The 17,813-nt window shown below is 31.5% G+C and overlaps 1 protein-coding gene across 1 annotated transcript in view; it reads left to right on the top strand.

Moving 5' to 3' along the window:
* Window positions 1-17,327, top strand: part of Cpr97Ea (cuticular protein 97Ea) — a 31,621-nt gene extending 14,294 nt beyond the window's left edge. The window contains exons 2-4 of the mRNA XM_065508510.1: window positions 15,863-16,032; window positions 16,093-16,369; window positions 16,435-17,327. Of these exons, the coding sequence (XP_065364582.1) occupies window positions 15,863-16,032; window positions 16,093-16,369; window positions 16,435-17,091 (1,104 nt within the window). The 3' untranslated portion in view covers window positions 17,092-17,327. The remainder of the gene's footprint in view (window positions 1-15,862; window positions 16,033-16,092; window positions 16,370-16,434) is intronic.
* The last annotated feature ends 486 nt before the right edge of the window (window positions 17,328-17,813 follow it).

Raw genomic sequence — 17,813 nt, 5'->3', positions numbered from 1 at the left:
TTTTGTGTTTTATATTGTTTTTCATCCGCATTATACAAAATGGTTAAAATACAAAATACCACCATATCATCAAGGCTACAACATGTGTCGCCAGGTTACCAATAATGTCCATGATAGATTTATCGACTACATCGTACAAGTACAACATCGCTGTAGTTATTTTCTACCAACAAAAAATCTAACAAAAATAACAAAAACACCAAAGTTACAAACTCAAATCCATAGAAGTGAAAGGTTTCCATGTGAATTTTTATTACAACTGTGCGAATAAAACCAAAATAAAAAAAAAACATTGAATTTTTTCGATTTTTTTCCCATCTCCTCAATTGTTGGTTGCTGGCTGGCCGGAGGAACGATGGAGAGGTCTTAGCGACAGGCCAGCACCAGTCAAAGTCTAATATTTCGTTTATATGTTTAAATGTTAGTTTGCGGTTTCATTCCAAATCAGTTAAGATTTGTTCGATTTTTGTCTAATGTCTTCGTTGTTTGTTTGCTGCTGCTGCTGTTGTTGTTTGTGCAGTTTGAAGTAAATGAATAGCTAAAAATTATATCCACTAATTGATCAATTGAATAATTGATTATTTTTTATCATTTATTTCAATTAGTTGAGGAGGATGGGGGGTTTGATGCTTTAGAATGGTTGTCAAAGGGTTTTATTTAAACATTAGAATTAATTATAGAATTTTGTTCAGTTGACATGGAATTTAGAATGAAAACAAAAAATAACTGTAGTAGAATCCGATATTAAGATAAATAAATATGTTTTCGAATTTGATTCGAATGAACAAATAAACAACTCCAGTTATTTTTTATTTTTTTGGTTATTCTGTTCTGATGAAATTCCTTCCTAGAATACTTTGTTTCACTGGTTTACCAAATTCAATCGTGGTGTCCTTTTGTTTCTGGTGAAAATTATTGCCTAATTGCCAGGAAACATCGCAAAGTTCGCATATAACGCCCACCGCTCTCATAAGTTCTGGCACAATTCGGGTTAATATTTGCATTAAATCTGTGGTCGTATGGCTAAACTAGTTAACTCCACTTTTTGAAAAAATTGAGATAACACCAAAAATAGAAAGTGCGTTTCATTTACTATCACTCTGTCACATCGAAATTTTGATATAGTTTCTAATTTAAAAGTTATTTTCATATAAAAACTTTTTTGAAAAAAGCAAGTTTCTTAAAAAACAGAAAAATTAGAAGTTTAAAGCGATGTTGTTTCGAAAACTAATAGAGAAAGAGCGAAATAGAACAAATTTGGGACACAAGCTCTTTGGGTCCAAATTTTGAACCTAAAAAAAAACTCGACTTATTTTTGATATGAATATATGTATATCAGAATAAAAGGTAATAATATTTTTTTGAAAAAAACTGGGTAACTCCATTTTTTCGTAAAAAACATGGATAAATTAATGCGCTGAGTAATTTAGTTAATGCTTTTTTCACAAATAATTTCTAAAGTTCCTTAATACCGTAAAATATCAAAATAAATTGAAAAAAATTTTTATTTTTTTTTTGGAAAAACTAGGTAACTCAATTTTTCGAAAAACAAACAATGAGTTCAATGGCACCAGAAATCTTTAACATTATTTAAAATTATGTTTTGTTTAATGCATAATAACATAAATTCATATTAAATAATTTGGGAAAAATGTTTAAAACGTTAATTGTGTTTTTCTCGTGTTTTCAAAAAATGGAATTATCTAGTTTTTCCATACGACCACAATAAATATACGTACAGGTGGCCTCCATTTATGCGGTTTTTTGGGCCCAAAAAAATAGCGTGTAAATCAAATTCGCGTAAAACGAGGTTCTAATTTAGAACGAAATGCTTTTGTGGGGCCAATATTTTTTTTATTTCGCGTAAAACAATACATCAGTCACATAACAAAAATGAAATTGGGACCTAAAAATCGCGTTAAATAGAAATCATATGTACATACATACATATCGTCTCCTTAAATAAAAGCGGACGTAACTACACAAAAATTCAAAATCGAGTTATTGATTGATTGAACCATTGCCAAGAATACTCTATTATTATTGATTTTATAACGTATCCTGTAAAAGCAATAAAAATGTAGTTACGTCCGTTTGCATTTAAGGCAACGATATATACTTTAAGTAAACTTATTTTATTTGTAATTCTAACAACTTACTTAAAACTAAAGTAAAGTAAAAAAATTATTTCTTATCGCAAATTAAGGAACAAATTTCAATTAAAAAAACAACATATTCTAATACATAAAAGATATCAAAACAAAAAATACGAAGTTTTCAAAAAAGAAATCTGTTATTCGCTTGTGTTTTTTCATTTCTTGTTGTTTGTTGCCGCATTATATAAAAATCGTATAAAAAAGTCGCGTATTTGAAAAAATGGTTGCTAATTTGAGTTCGCGTTATATCGAATTCGCGTAAATAAAGTACCGCGTAAATGGAGGCTTACCTGTATATGTATTTTCTTGATGCTTATGAAATTTGAAATCAATTTAGCAAAGACCGTATATAAAATACAATATAATACGTTGTTGTATAATAATAACAATGGGCCTAGATGGAACATATCGCACACCCAGTGACACAACTCAAAATTTTAATTTTTCAGAAATCGAAAATAAATATATACCAATTGAAACATAATGAAAGACATTAGTGTTTTTTTAGTCACATTTAACAACAATATAATACACTGATATCGTTTGTATAGATAAACAAGTGTATTGTGCATAGTTTAAGCGTAAAATTAATTTTTCGGGTTTATATAATGCAACAAATTAATTTTGAGTTGTGTCACTTTTTAACTGGGTGTGCGATATGATGTATTTGGACGGATCTATTAATCGAATTGCATTAGGTACATTAAAAAAAACTGAAATATTGTGTCTATTGAAAAAAAATATTACATCGAGTCATTTAAAAAACGAATGCAACAAAAGTTACATACATTTATCCAAGAATTGAATGAATGAAATAAAAATCCGTTTCCCAGAACTAGTTCAAAGCATGACAATTTCGAATAAAAAACAATGATAGATGAAATAGTTCTAGAACTGTTCTTAAGAAAATGTGATAGTTACATATATATCGCTTCCGTAGAATTACATATTTCCGAGATTGACAATTTCAAGCAATTTCAAGATTCTGGTTACAGAATCGTTCGAAGACACTATAGGTAATTTCACCCATTTTTGTGGCCAAAACTATAAGGAATCACTGGAGGATGAAAATCGGTATACGGAGGTTTTCAAGGTTGCTGATTTCGAATCTGATGTAAAATTTTTGAAATTCAAAATGGCGGATCCAATTTGGCGGCGTAAATTTTAAAAAGTCTTCTGATTTACATAAAAATTGGTATATGGGGGCATACAAGATTGCTGATTTCGAATCTGATGTCAAATTTTTCAGATTCAAAATGGCGGATCCAATATGGCGGCGTAAATTTTAAAATGTCTTCTGATTTACATGAAAATCGGGGTATTCAAGATTACTGATTTCAAATCTGAGGTAAAATTTTTCAGATTTAAAATGGCGGATCTAATATGGCGGGAACTCTTCCATCTATTTGAGATATTCTTACAACAAATTCGCACTCTTCTTAATCAAATACCAACAACAAAAAATGTATTCCTGAAAGTGCAAAACATGAATTTTTGCTTCAAAAATGGGTGAAATTACCTATAATGCAAGGATGGAATGCTGGCTGCGTAAACATTGTATAGAACATGTTCCAAAGGTAACAATTAAAAGCAAAAACATTGATTAGGGAATTGTTTCCAGAATCGTTCCAAGGAAGGGATGCTGGTTGCATAAAGATTCTATTGAACTTGTTCCAAAGGTGACAATTGCAAATAAAAATCATTAGTCGCAACGCCAAAGTAGAACGTGTACTGGCTATATGCATGCGTTCTATTACTAGTTGTGGAACTAATACGTTGCAGAATTGTAAATGCACTGAATTAGCATGGAATGGAATGAAATTCGAGTCAATTCAAATAAATTTGGTAAAAATCATTTACAATTCAAATGAATTGCAATTTCTTTCTAATTCAAATGAATTTGTCAAAGTGAATTACAATTCATTTCCAATTCATATGAATTGATTTTAAATTAATTCAAATTAATTAAAAAAAAGAATTAGCAATTCATTTCCAACTCATTTGAATTGAATTAATTGAAATTTGAATTGATTTTGTAAGTAAATCTACTGTAATCACTGACATTTTGTTATTCAACTAATTTTTTATGTAAAAGACAGCAAGTATTACTATTGTTTTGTATATCAATGACAAAAAATTCTTAGATTTGAAATTCCCATTATATACTGGAATTGTCAGGTGGCGGCAGAATAGGAATTAAATTATTTCGTATCGGCGAAAATCTTATCAAAATGGAATAATTTTGTTTATTTGCTAAAAGGAATATAAATATTTATTTTTCATTCCCTCTGAATTTGATTGCTCTTGAATTTGATTGATTGCAACTCATTTTTGATTTCATTAATTTGAATTGCAACTCATTGTTCTAATTCATTCAAAATCAAATCAATTCAAACGAATTGGAAACGAATTGCAATTCATTTTACAGATTCGTATGAATTGAAATTTATGTCTGTCTAATCCCTTTGCGATCATCTTAATATTATAGTCTCTCATAACAATGTTTGTGTGAAAACGGGTTAATGGTCTTCCTGTTTATCCGAAGAAACAGTCATTCATTTGATAGATACCGCTTCGTGAGCGAAAAACCTTTATAGGGTTTGGCTTGTCTTTAGTCAGTCGACTGTTGTGTATTTTCATAGATTTATTATTGCTTCTTTTCGTAGATTTATGATTTGTTGCCAATAGAAGTCAATTGGTTATTTTATACATTCCATATCATTTGAGTGTCTCTAAGTAATCTAGACTGTAGTGAAATGGTATTGATATAATTCTCATATAGTTTATTTTCTCTTTGCTTAGATATACAAGCATCCCATGTAACTTAGCGTTAAGTCGATTGGCACTTTAGAGTATCTAAGTAATCTGGAGTGTAGTTTCTTTAAACGTTTATTTTGTACTGCACTTTCGAAATGAGTTGTTTTACCCACCAGATGTAATCATTTGTAGAGTTGTCGGAGGAAGCTAGCTTACAAGTTATCAGGGCTGTCAATGAAATTTAAGTTAATTAGCACCCTGTTAAATTAAAACAAGTAAGAAAGTATGGTCGGTCAAGCCCGACCATATAATACCCTACACTAAGTAAATGAGTAAAAACATTGACTGACGCACAGATGGATTTTGGTGTCAAAAAGTCTATTTTTCAAACACTCAATTTTAAAAATCAAATGATGCAGTTTTGTAGAGAAATGTTTTAAGATTTTATTTTTAAAAAATTGAAGTAAAGTCCATGCAAGGGTGTTAAGCAAAAATTTACTTATATTTTCACGCAATTCAGTGGTTTATATATCTATAATTTTCCTAATGATACCATTTACCTTTAACATATTTCAAAAATATAACATTTCTCCATAAATAAAAAAAAAATTATGGGGATATCATAAACCGTTAAGAAGACATGCCCAAATCTATAAGTCTCTAAAAATTATTTTATTTTTGATTTTCCATGGAGAAACAAAAAAGGTAGCGCCACTTTCCCCCAATCTGTTTCTTTAATAAAATGAAAGTGGGAGTGTCTTGTTTCGATTAAAAGAAAAAATAGTTTTCGAAAGTTTTCGGAACAGGATGAAAACTTAAAATTTTTTGTCGAATAATAAACGAAATATCAAAAAAAATCCTATCTATGTATGGGTTTCGTGGGTGGTGGGCATGGCCGATTTTATTGAAACTCGGCATGCATTTTCCTTTGATTCAAAAAATATATGTACCAAATTTCTGCACTTTTACTTGGATAGGAAAAATTTTATGCGAAAAAATGTATTTGGATTGTATGGGCAGTGGACGTTGGGCGTTGGGCGTGGTCGATTTTGATAAAATTTTATTTTTTTCTTAATTTAGTCCATATAATTCTCGGTGCCAAATTTCAATGCTCTACGAACATTCCTTATAATTTTTATACAAAAATGTATTGCATTTGGATTGCATGGGCTGTATGCGGTGGGCATGGCCGCTTTTATTGAGACTCGACATACGTTCTTCTTTTGCTTCAGAAAATATATGTACCAAATTTCTAAACTTTTACTTGGATAGGAAAAATTTTATGCGAAAAAATCCATTTGGACTGTATGGGCAGTGGCATTGGGCGTGGTCGATTTTGATAAAATTTTATTTTTTTCTTAGTTTGGTCATATATAATTCTCTGTGCCAAATTTCAGCGGTCTAATTTTTTGTGTGACGGACGGACATCGTTTAATCGACTCAGAAAGTGATTCTAAGTCGATCGGTATACTTTAAGGTGGGTGTTACAAACATATGCACAAACGCATTATACCCTCCCCACTATGGTGGTGTAGGGTATAAAAATAGCACATGTTAAAGTAACTAGTTGTGTAGCTGATCAAGTAACCAGTTAGGTAGCTAGAAATCAAATGCGTTGACTACTCTGTCAGACAGTCAGTCATCAAAAAGTGTCAATTAACCTCTTACTTAGGATATGCACTTGTTAAAATAACTAGTCACGTAGCTAGTTATGTAACTAGGTGTTATAAGGTCGGGACATGCTCCTAGAACTGCTGGGATGTTAGTAAGCTTTGGTTTTTAGTATACATTGCGTTGGCAATTAGAAGTAATAAAATATTCAATGAATGGTTGCGACAGTTTCCAAAGGATATTTTTCCTTTTATCAATTCTAGGAATTTTGCCGCGGTTTTATAACATTTTATAATTTAAATTGGTGAAATGGCACAAAAACTACATTTTGTTTTTGTGCTGATATAATTAGGAATTTCAAAAGAACGGATTGTTTGTTTTACCATTTTATGACAAATACCGAGATACTAGCTATAAGATTATTAATTGTTTTTCAATAATTTACCAATCTTTTGAAAAAAAAACTAAAATTGTAATATAAATAATTCATTTTTATTTCTTTCACAATATTTTTTTAATTTTTCGAAGTTTTTATTAATTTTAGTTGTAGTTAATTGAGCTTTAGGTCAGTTTTATAAAATAATATTTATTTTTTATTTCCAATATTTCACTTATCCTTTGTGTAGCATTTTCAGGGAAAATTAACAATTAATAACAAAACAAAATATATTATTTTAGTTTGTTTTAATAACCATCAGTTTCTCAGTCGATTAAAAGATGTCCGTCTGGGTATTATATGATCGGACTTGACAACAGTACTTCTTATTTGTGTATGTATGTATAGCTTTCCTTTGAAACACTTTTAATAAATTTTCAAGCGATCTGCTTAAAAAATTTTAAAAATCATTAAGTTATTTTCTCAAAATCAGGCTGTACTTCCCCGAATGTCAAGATAACTTACTGATATAATTTGGTCAAGAGACCTAGAAAGACGATTTTGCATACCCGAAATGATGCTTGAACGCTATAAAAGGAAATCAATTTTGCACCGTATCATTACTTGTGATGCGAAATGGATCCATGACGATAACCCAAAGCGTAAGATATCGTACGTGAAGCCCGGCCAACCAGCCGAGTCGACACGAAAGCCAAATATCCATGGCGCTAAGATAATACTCTGTATTTGGTGGTACCAAAAGGGTCCTATCTATTATGAGCTGCTGAAATCTGGCCAAAGTGGTGATTTTGACATGGAAGACAAAGATCGCCCAGGCCAACAAAAAAAGTATGAAGACCAAGAATTGTAGACATTAGTCTTGAAATGATGTTTGAACACTATAAAGGGAAATTATTTTTTCACCGAATCATTACTTGCGATACAAAATGGATCCATTACGACAACCCGAAGAATAAGAGATTGTACGTGAAGCTTGGTCAACCAGCCGAATCGCCTCCAAGCCAGGTGTCAAAAGTATTGCTCTGTATTTGGTGGTAATGCGTTGACTACTTTGGACCAGACATTAGATTATGTCTGCCATCTATGTAGGATCAATTCTTAGGACACAAACATGTTGAAATAACATAACTAATATGGCAACCATTGAGGGTTTTAATTGCTAGTAAAATCAACAGTCCAGTCGACAAAACTACTAACCCCCATTAACACGAAGTCTGGTTATGTGTTAACTAATAAGGACAGTTAAGGGTAGGTCTAAATATTATAAATTTATCGGAATGAGATATAGATGATTTAAGTAATTTCTCCATAACTTTTCTTGGAAATTGAATTACAAATCGTTGGCTGGACAATTATATGCATCTAAGCATTAATTATTATATAGATAACATATTAACTTAAGTCGACTTATGCTATTTCGAGATAGTGACTCAGCTATGTTAAGCTTAATCGTCGATTTGTTGCAATGAAACTGAAGAAATATGTACTTAATTGGTAGTTAAATTTAAATAGATTCTTAACAATTAGTTATATAAAAGTCATATAAGAAACAGAAATAAAGATATGTTGATAACCTTGACCTTGAATATTGAAAATAAAGGTTAAGCTTTAAGCATGTCATTTAAGCACTGAGTAGTGTAAACACATATTCTGCATTGTTTAATTAATGGATTTTTTTTAATTTTTATTATTTTATGTTATTTATAAAGACACTTTTCAATATCTATTTATAGAATTATCAGTTACGAGTATATTTATTAACATTTTCCATTGTTTGAAAAACAATAAACAATAAATGAATTATGTGTGGATATTTATGATCTCAGAGTCACGTTGAAGTCAACAATATAAGTAATTAAAACTTATATCATCAAATGATATGAAAATAAACATTTAAACATTTGAAAAAACAAATATAATAAAAAACAAATGCTGCATTCCAAAAAAAAAATCTTTAGCTTTATTCAAAGATGGAATTCATTCATTGTCGAATAAATTCATAATAAAATTCACTCAGCCTTTGAGTGGTAAATTTGCTTTTAATTATTAAATAATTTTAGAATTGAAAACTAGTTTTAAGCCTTTTTATAATATAATTAAATTGAAGAAATCTTGAAACATTCAATAAATTTTTATTAAGCATTTGTAATGGATTTGATTTAAAGAAAATTTGAATGATTCAATAACGAATTAATTCTCAAAGGAGTAACTACATTAGAATATCTGAAGAACTGTAATTTCGAGAGTTTCCAGAGTTCCCAGAGAAAGCGTACTGCAACGATCGAAGCAAATAGTAGTCGGACGGGGCACGGTCTGGACAATAAAGTGGGTGGGTAAAACATCCCAACCACTTCATTTTAAATATTTTATAACGGGTATTGCTACATGTTGCCGAGCGTTGTCATGTTGGATATTACGCGTTTCAAACGAATCAGTTGCGTTCGGTACAGGTTCCCTGTGATGGTCTGGCCAGAGTTCAGCAGCACAAATAAAGATCATTACATTACAGCCAGGCTTCACATACGATCTCTTACGCTTCGGGTGAACGTAATGGATGCATTTTTCATCGCAAGTAATGATGCGGTGCAAAAATTATTTTCTTTCGTCTTTCAAGGTCTCTCGGCTTCAATTCGTATGCTAGCCAATATCTCTGCTTTTGGATGAATCCTGCCGCTCGTAAACTTTTTGAAATTACTGTTCGTCTAGCTCCCAATGATTTTGCAAGCTCTTGAAGAGTTTTCATGGTGTAATGCCACCAATTCTTGGTCTTCAAACTTTTTTGGCTGTCCTGTGCGATCTTTGTCTTCCGTGTCATAATCACAACTTCTGAATCGCACAAACCATCTATCGCACGTTGAAATCGATGAAACATATTCATCATAAGCCGGAACACTTCCCACATATGACGATTCGCTGGTACAAAATTCAACATTTTCGAAGCGAAAAAACGTTGTTGTTTACACTATAATGTTCAATAACTATTTAAGTGAGAATAAATTACAGATATGCTATTACAAACAAAGAACTGCATTCAATTAAATTAAATTACACTAACGATGGTAAAAGCAAATATCTTTGTAACCCAAGCGAAGCTCACTGTGCTCAGCTAGTATTAGATGCCTTCTCAATCTTAATGCGTCACTTAACATATGGGCAATTCCATGTTATCTATTATATATTTTGTAAATATAAGAGTATCTGGAAAATAATTTGTTTTTCAGAGGGTACTATATTTTAAAAAAATAATAAGTTGTTTCGAAACATTGTTGTCCAAAATATCGAGCGAAATAGGGGTATATCGTACGTGACATAAAACGGAAGTAATTTTGAGGTACATGTAGAAATATCCGAATCGTGACAGGCGTATATTTATATCCTACACCATCATAGTGGGGAGGGTATAATGTGTTAGTGCAGATGTTTGTAACGCCCAAAAATATTAGTCTACCACCCACCTTAAAGTATACCGATCGACTTAGAATCACTTTCTGAGTCGATTAAACTATGGCCGTCCGTCCGTCTGGCTGTCTGGCTGTCCATGTAAATCTTGTGCGCAGAGTACAGGTCGCAATTTTGAAGATATTGCGATCAAATTTGGTACATATTATTTTTTCGGCCCAAGGACCAATCCTGTTAAAACTGGCTGAAATCGGTCGATTTTTTCATCTAGCCCCCATACAAATGTCCTTCCGAAATTGGACTTTATCGGTCATAAATGTTTAATTTATATATGTATCTACACAAATTCAGCTCCAAATAAGTTTTATATATACAAAATTCATGTGATCAAATTTTGTTATGATCGGTTCATAATTAGTCATAGCTCCTATATAGACCCGCTTCCGAAAATCACTTTAACGTGCATAAATCGCTTAAAAATATTGGTATACATACAAAATTCAACATAGTTAACTTTCATATAGATATAAATCACACGACCTTATTTCATGGTGATCGGTCCATAATTGGTCATAGCCCCCATATAAGGCCCACTTCCGAAAATCACTCAAAAATATAAATTATTGAAATTTTAAAAGAAAAATGTTTTTGCTCATTTACTTAGTGTAAGGTATTATCTTTTCTTACTTGTTTTCCTTTACAATTCGTCATATTTAAATTAAAAACAATCTTTGGATGATTTTATAATAAATAAAATTTAATATCGTACGTGACATATCGTACGTAAATATACATATACATATACAAAAACTTCCTGCAGGAAGTGTCAATAGTGAAACTATACTGACTTACTATTGACACAGTCACCAGTACTAGTGACTTATTTTACCCCAGACAATGCTATTTACTATAGACATTTAACATGTGCGTGTCAATGGAAGTCTACTACTGACGATATTACTATTGACTAGGTACTTATTCACTAGTACATTTTAGTAATTCTAATCTACACTTTTGGTACTTTTCTGAAGTAGATGTAAATAACGAAATGGTATGAATTCATAACAGATGGAAGAGTCGTCTTCATTGACGCTTCCTTGACAATGTCGCTAAAAAGTCACCAAAATAGTCAACAAAACTGGTGACTTGGAGACACTTGTCCCCATGTTTCCTTCAGGGCAATTTGATAATATCAAAATACAATCAGAGTCAAATTCAGTTCATATACTACATGCTAATTGGGAGCTTAGTTTAGTAAACACTTTCACATACTAACATTTTAGTGTTTTCTCGTATTCAAATCATCTTGAAAAAAATGTTTACGGGTTTTTGTTTTTTCAGTCGTGGTTGTCGTTCTCGTGGAATAGCCCATTTACATTTTAAGTAAACATATGAACTTTTTGTTTACTTGTGTTAATGCTATTCAATATAAAAGGGAAAACATAAAATAAAAAAAACGAATATTTTTCTTCCTGTTGCCATTATTGTTTTCCTTCTTTGGCATTCAAAAAGTTGTACAGATACGTGTAGCAATTTCAAGATGAATCTAATTTGCTGAAGCATTTTTTGCATTTTTCAATGCACATCAATTGTTGAATGATTTTTTTTAGTAACTTTTTTCCTTTGGCATTTGTGGCTTCTTTGATTTTTTTTTTTATTATTTATTTCTTACTTGTTAACAACATTTTTATTAAAAAAGTTTAAAGGTATTGGTTTACGGGTACTAGAAATACTTTTATATCTATGAAATATTAACATATTATTGCATTTTTAATTATTTCTACTTTGTTTACTTTTCTATTGGTTTTTTCTTTAACTTTTAAAAAATACTGGTGCAATTTTTTGTTAATGTTTATGTATAAACTTTCATGTTTATTGGTTTCTGTTTTTCAATCATATTGCTAAAAAAAAAATACAACTAGAAAACAGTGTGTAATTAAATATGCTATAAACCAAGTAAAAAAAAATATATGGAACTGCATTTCTTTCTGCATGACATTGATCACGATATTCATATGTATGTATCTATGGAATGTAATAATATATTATTATACAGACTTATACAAGTTTATACTAACTATATTTATACAGTTATTTATTATAAAATATTTTATTACGTGTGTTGTTTTTGTGGTGCACAAAGTCATTGGCCAATAAAAGTGAAAGGGCTTGTAAATTAATAATAATTTATTAAAACAATTTTTTAGTTTTTTTTTTATAAATACATATTAATTATTACTTACTGTTGTTGTCTGTTGAATATGTTCGTTCATATAGCTATTATTTATTATTTTTTCAATAGTTTTCCTCATATTTTGATTCACCTCAGCTGTAATATTAATGTAATGTAAAAATTGTTGTCATTTCATTAGTTATTTAACAAATATTTTCCATTAAACTTAATGCGAGGGTAATTTCGAAAGTTCTTTTAAGATTTGAAGGAAATCATAGTTTATTTTATCTTTGTCCTTAGCATAGACTAGTTTCATGTAACTTCTAAAGATTTTTAACTATATCGACATTCAAAGAATCTAAGATATCATTCAATAGTATCTTTTGTTGACTGAAACAAAAATCTATTCAAGCTATACGATTCAAAACGGTAATGCTAATTTGGATTATTTCTGTAACTGTAACTTAGCGGTAACGGTATTTCCTGTTATTTCGGTCTTAAAAATTGGGGATTTCCAATAAATGGCGTACCTTTTGAACGGGGTTTTTGTATTTAATAACACAGGTCAACAGCAAAAAAAAAGGCTTCACTAACCACTATATAGATTTGATGGTTACCTAAGTACAAAAATGGTAAAATTGTTCAAAATATTTTTGAAATTTTTTTTTTCTGAAATTGTGAATTTTTTTAGATGTTTCTACACATAATTTATGATAACTCAAAAAGTGTTAGTCCGATATTATCGAAGTAAACTTAGAAAAGTTTCGATTTACATAACCTTTAATCGGTTTATATATTGCGTTTTAATCGGCTCAGTAGTTTCCAAATTATAATAACAAATTGTGCGTACATAGCATTTTATGAAAGTAAGCGAATTCGCTTAATTGTGAATAAATTCGAAAATAATACATCGATTTTTATGATCTATATCTCATTTTGTTCCTATTACATGTGGCTTTGCAATAAAGCAATAAATCTAAAAAAATTCTGCCGTTTTCCATTTTTCATGATTTTTTTAAAACAAATTTTCACGTAAAAAGTATATTTATACCCTACACCACCATAGTAGGTAGGGTATAATGCGTTTGTGCAGATGTTTGTAACGCCCAAAAATATTAGTCTAACACCCACCTTAAAGTATACCGATCGACTTAGAATCGCTTTCTGAGTCGATTAAACGATGTCCGTCCGTCTGGTTGGCTGACTGGCTGTCTGTCCATGTAAACCTTGTGCGCAGAGTACAGATCGCAATTTTGAAGATATTTCGATCAAATTTGGTACATATTATTTTATTGCAACTGGCTGAAATCGGTCCATTATTTCAACTAGTACCTATACAAATGTCCTTCCGAAATTGGACTTTATCGATCATAAATGTTTAATTTATAAATGTATCTCCACAAATTGCACTCCAAATAAGTCTTTTATATACAAAATTAATGTCACCAAATTTTGTTACGATCGGTCAATAATTAGTCATAGCTCCCATATAGCCCCGCTTCCGAAAATCATTTTAACGTGCATAAATCGCTTAAAAATGTTGGTATACTCACAAAATTCAACATAGTAAACTTTCATATAGACATAAATCACACGACCTAATTTCATGGTGATCGGTCCATAACTGGTCATAGCCCCCATATAAGGCCCACTTCCGAAAATCACTCAAAAATAAAATTATTGAAATTTTAAAAGAAAAATGTTTTTGCTCTTTTAATTAGTGTAGGGTATTATATGGTTTGTTTCAATTTCTTATTACAACTCCGAAACTACTGAACCGATTAAAACGCAATATACAGTAGCGAGCATAAAAAATGCAACGCCATGTAATGTGATTTTGCTCAAAAAGATATTCAATTGTCCACATCTGGTGTTTTTATATTCTTATTGATCATTGGCAATTATTGTATGACATTTTGTCCAATATTTTTTTACGTAAGGATAATTATAAAATTTTTAGTAAAAACAGTGGTAAAATTTTGCGAACAAAAAAAATGCATCTCTACGGAAATTTACATAATTTTTAAAATTTTGAAAAAACTATTTATAAATTATTTATATTTGCTCACCAAATATACGAGAGATGGTTGATGTGGTGATTTTGACACGGAAGACAAACATTTCCCAGGTCATCCAAAAATTTTTGAAGAGCATGAAACTCAACAAGAGCTTGCAGGGAAATTATGTATCATACGAATTGATGCCAAGATACCTAGAAAGACGATTTTGCATGTCCGAAATGATGCTTCAACGCTATAAAGGGAAATCATTTTTGCACCGAATCATTACTTGCGATACAAAATGGATTCATTACGATAACCCGAAGTATAAGAGATTGTACGTGAAGCTTGGCCAACCAGCCGAGTCAACACCAAAGCCAGGTGTCAAAAGTAATGCTCTGTATTTGGTGGGAACAAAGAGTTGCTGAAATCTAGCCAAACCATCTCATGGAAACTGTACCGAACGCAACTGATTCGTTTGAAGCGAGCATTTGCCGAAAGACGCCCAGAATATCCGGCTAGACATGAAACCGTAATATTCCGTCATGACAACGCTCGGCATGCTTCACCCGCCTTATAGACCAGACCTTGCACAGTTCGAATACTAATTGTAATGTCCTAATATTTCACGACTCTAAGGCGTTCGGCGCAGGTCTCTGCTGGTTGGTTATGATAACACAATAAACATAGCATACAGACTAGTATTATTTTAGGACATTTCTTGCTGGAAAGGCAATAATACCATTTTTAAACCATTGTGAAATAATATGACAAATATCATGTCATACATAGGAGACCATATGAATTTACCAATTGTCTTGATATGGCGAGAGTAAGAGTACAAATGGCATGCGTAGCTCTATTATAATAACATTTTAAGTCACAGTAGAATATCTGCGTATTTATATTCTTATTTTTCAACATTAATTTCAAATCAATATCTACGGGTAAAAATTACCAAATATTTTTACTCCATAACTAACAAAACACATATAGATATCTATTTATATCCTAAGTAATTTTCAATTATACGAGACATGAATACAATTCTCCATGGTTTTCGAATTGCTCACGCTCCTCAGAGTTTGCGAGGTAAAATTTTGGCTGATTATTTTTTATATATTGAATAAATAAAACTGTATTGATTAATCTGGGAATAAGGATTTTACTTTAAGGGTCATTATTACAACTTGCCTTTATAGTTAAAGGTAACTTTAAGCAATAGAAAAAGGTACCCTTAAAGTTAACTTTAACTAAAAAGGCAAGTTGTAATAATGGCCCTAAGTATGTTAATGTTAATACAAAACAATTAAATTACCTAGAAAAATGTACTCACAGATTATTAATTTCAATATTTTTATAATTACAGTTAAAACGTTTAATATTAATTACAATATTGTGTGCCGCCACAAATGCACAAGATTATCAAGACTATCAGGAAAATACACCCCGACCTGCACCCATAAGACTGCGTCCCAGTTCCGGACAAGTAGATGCGCCAAGACCGACACCAGTGCCAATATTAAAACAAATTAACAAGTAAGTTGACTAACAATTGAATATTAACGAAAAAAAATAATAAAATTCAACTCTTTAAAGACACAACGAAGATGGTTCCTATACTTATGGTTATGAAGGTGCTGATGGTTCATTTAAAATTGAAACGAAATTGGCCACCGGTGAAGTAAAGGGCAAATATGGTTATGTTGACGAGACAGGCAAAGTAAGGGTAGTGGAGTATGGAGCCAATAAATATGGTTTTCAACCATCTGGTGAGGGCATTACGGTAGCACCTCCCACTTTGGTGGATGAAACCAAGAGACAACAAGAACCAGATTATGAAGATGAAATAGTGCAGAGACCACAGAGACCACATGTAAGTCGAGATTGAGAATATGTTTAAAAATTTAATTACTAAAGTATTTTTTTGTTTAATTTTAGCGCGTTAATCGTCCTCAACAGCAATATAGGCCAGCACCGCCACCACCACCACCCCGGCCACAGCCTCAACCCCAACCTCAATATGTGCAATACGAAGATGAAGAGCAAGAACCAGAGCCACCACGTAGACCTCAATATGTACCACAGAGTGCACCACCTAGGCCACAGCCACAATTAGGACCAGCACCTCCTAGACTCCAAATACCCGGTGCTCAACGTACTACCGATGTGGTTTACTCGCCCGTGCAAAAACCCTCTCGCCCCGACTACTCTCAGCAACAATCATCCGAATACTCACAATCAACATCATTCGGTGATGGTCAATCAAATTTACGTATATCACGTCCTGTATATGCCCCAGCCCCCGGAACACCTTCACCCTCCAGTGCACGAGCTCAAGGTTTCTTGGGTCCCGCCTCTGGTGGTCGTCCACATTTGGAACCTTTCCAGTTTGGACCCTCTCAGCAAGCAGCTCCTGCACCTCGTCCCGTAGCCCAATCGATACCCGTGCAACAGCCCCGTTATCAACAGCCTCAGCTACAAAGTCGTAGCAGTGGTGGAGGAGGTAGCAGTTTATTGGATCAATTGGCTCGTGATTACGCCTTACCCGAGGGTACATCTCAGCCATTACACGACATTTCTTTCGGTTATTACTAGAGTGTGTGGACTCGTTAATGTAGCTAGAGAGTGTAGCCGAAGAAAGTCATGTAATGAATTTGTGTTGTATTTACAGTTATAGAGTTTTTTTGTAAGTTCGTTGTTGAGATAAAGAAATTTCAGTTTTTTTTTTTTTTTGTTTTTCTACTGTGAGATTTTACGTGATTTTGAAATTGATTGTTTGTATTTCAATAAAATTTAAAACTAAATTTGCCATTTCTTTTGGTAAGAATTATTATAGAGTAAACTTTTGTATGGTTTTTCATTTTTCGTTAATTGTTATGGAAAACATTTAATGAGGGGTTTTTACATGGATACAGTTTAATTTGAATGTAGTTTTAAAAATTCGTTTAAATAAACCTCAAAAAGTGCTTCGATTGGATGTGCAGAAACAATGCTTCAGGGAATAATACTTAATTATCGGCAATCTGAAAGTTATATATAAATGAATGCAGTAAGAAGAACATTTTTCTACAAATAATTATTTGACTTGAAACTTCAATAATTCGTAGACATAAATTTGTTTGCCGATCTAAATTATTTGCTCCACACTGATTGCCAACAAATCTTATAACCATTGCCTACTTTACAGCATCCCACAAAAAATAAAACAATTAAATAATTTAAAGTGTAAAAAAATATTTTCTTTAATACATTTTGTTTATAACTAAAAAAATACTAATCAATAATACACATACATACAAAGAAGAATTATTAAAATA

Source organism: Calliphora vicina, chromosome 1 (genome assembly GCF_958450345.1).
Source record: "Calliphora vicina chromosome 1, idCalVici1.1, whole genome shotgun sequence".
NCBI lineage: Eukaryota > Metazoa > Arthropoda > Insecta > Diptera > Calliphoridae > Calliphora > Calliphora vicina.
The sequence above is the reverse complement of the archived record's forward strand: the minus strand, read 5'-3'. Positions and strand labels throughout refer to the sequence as shown.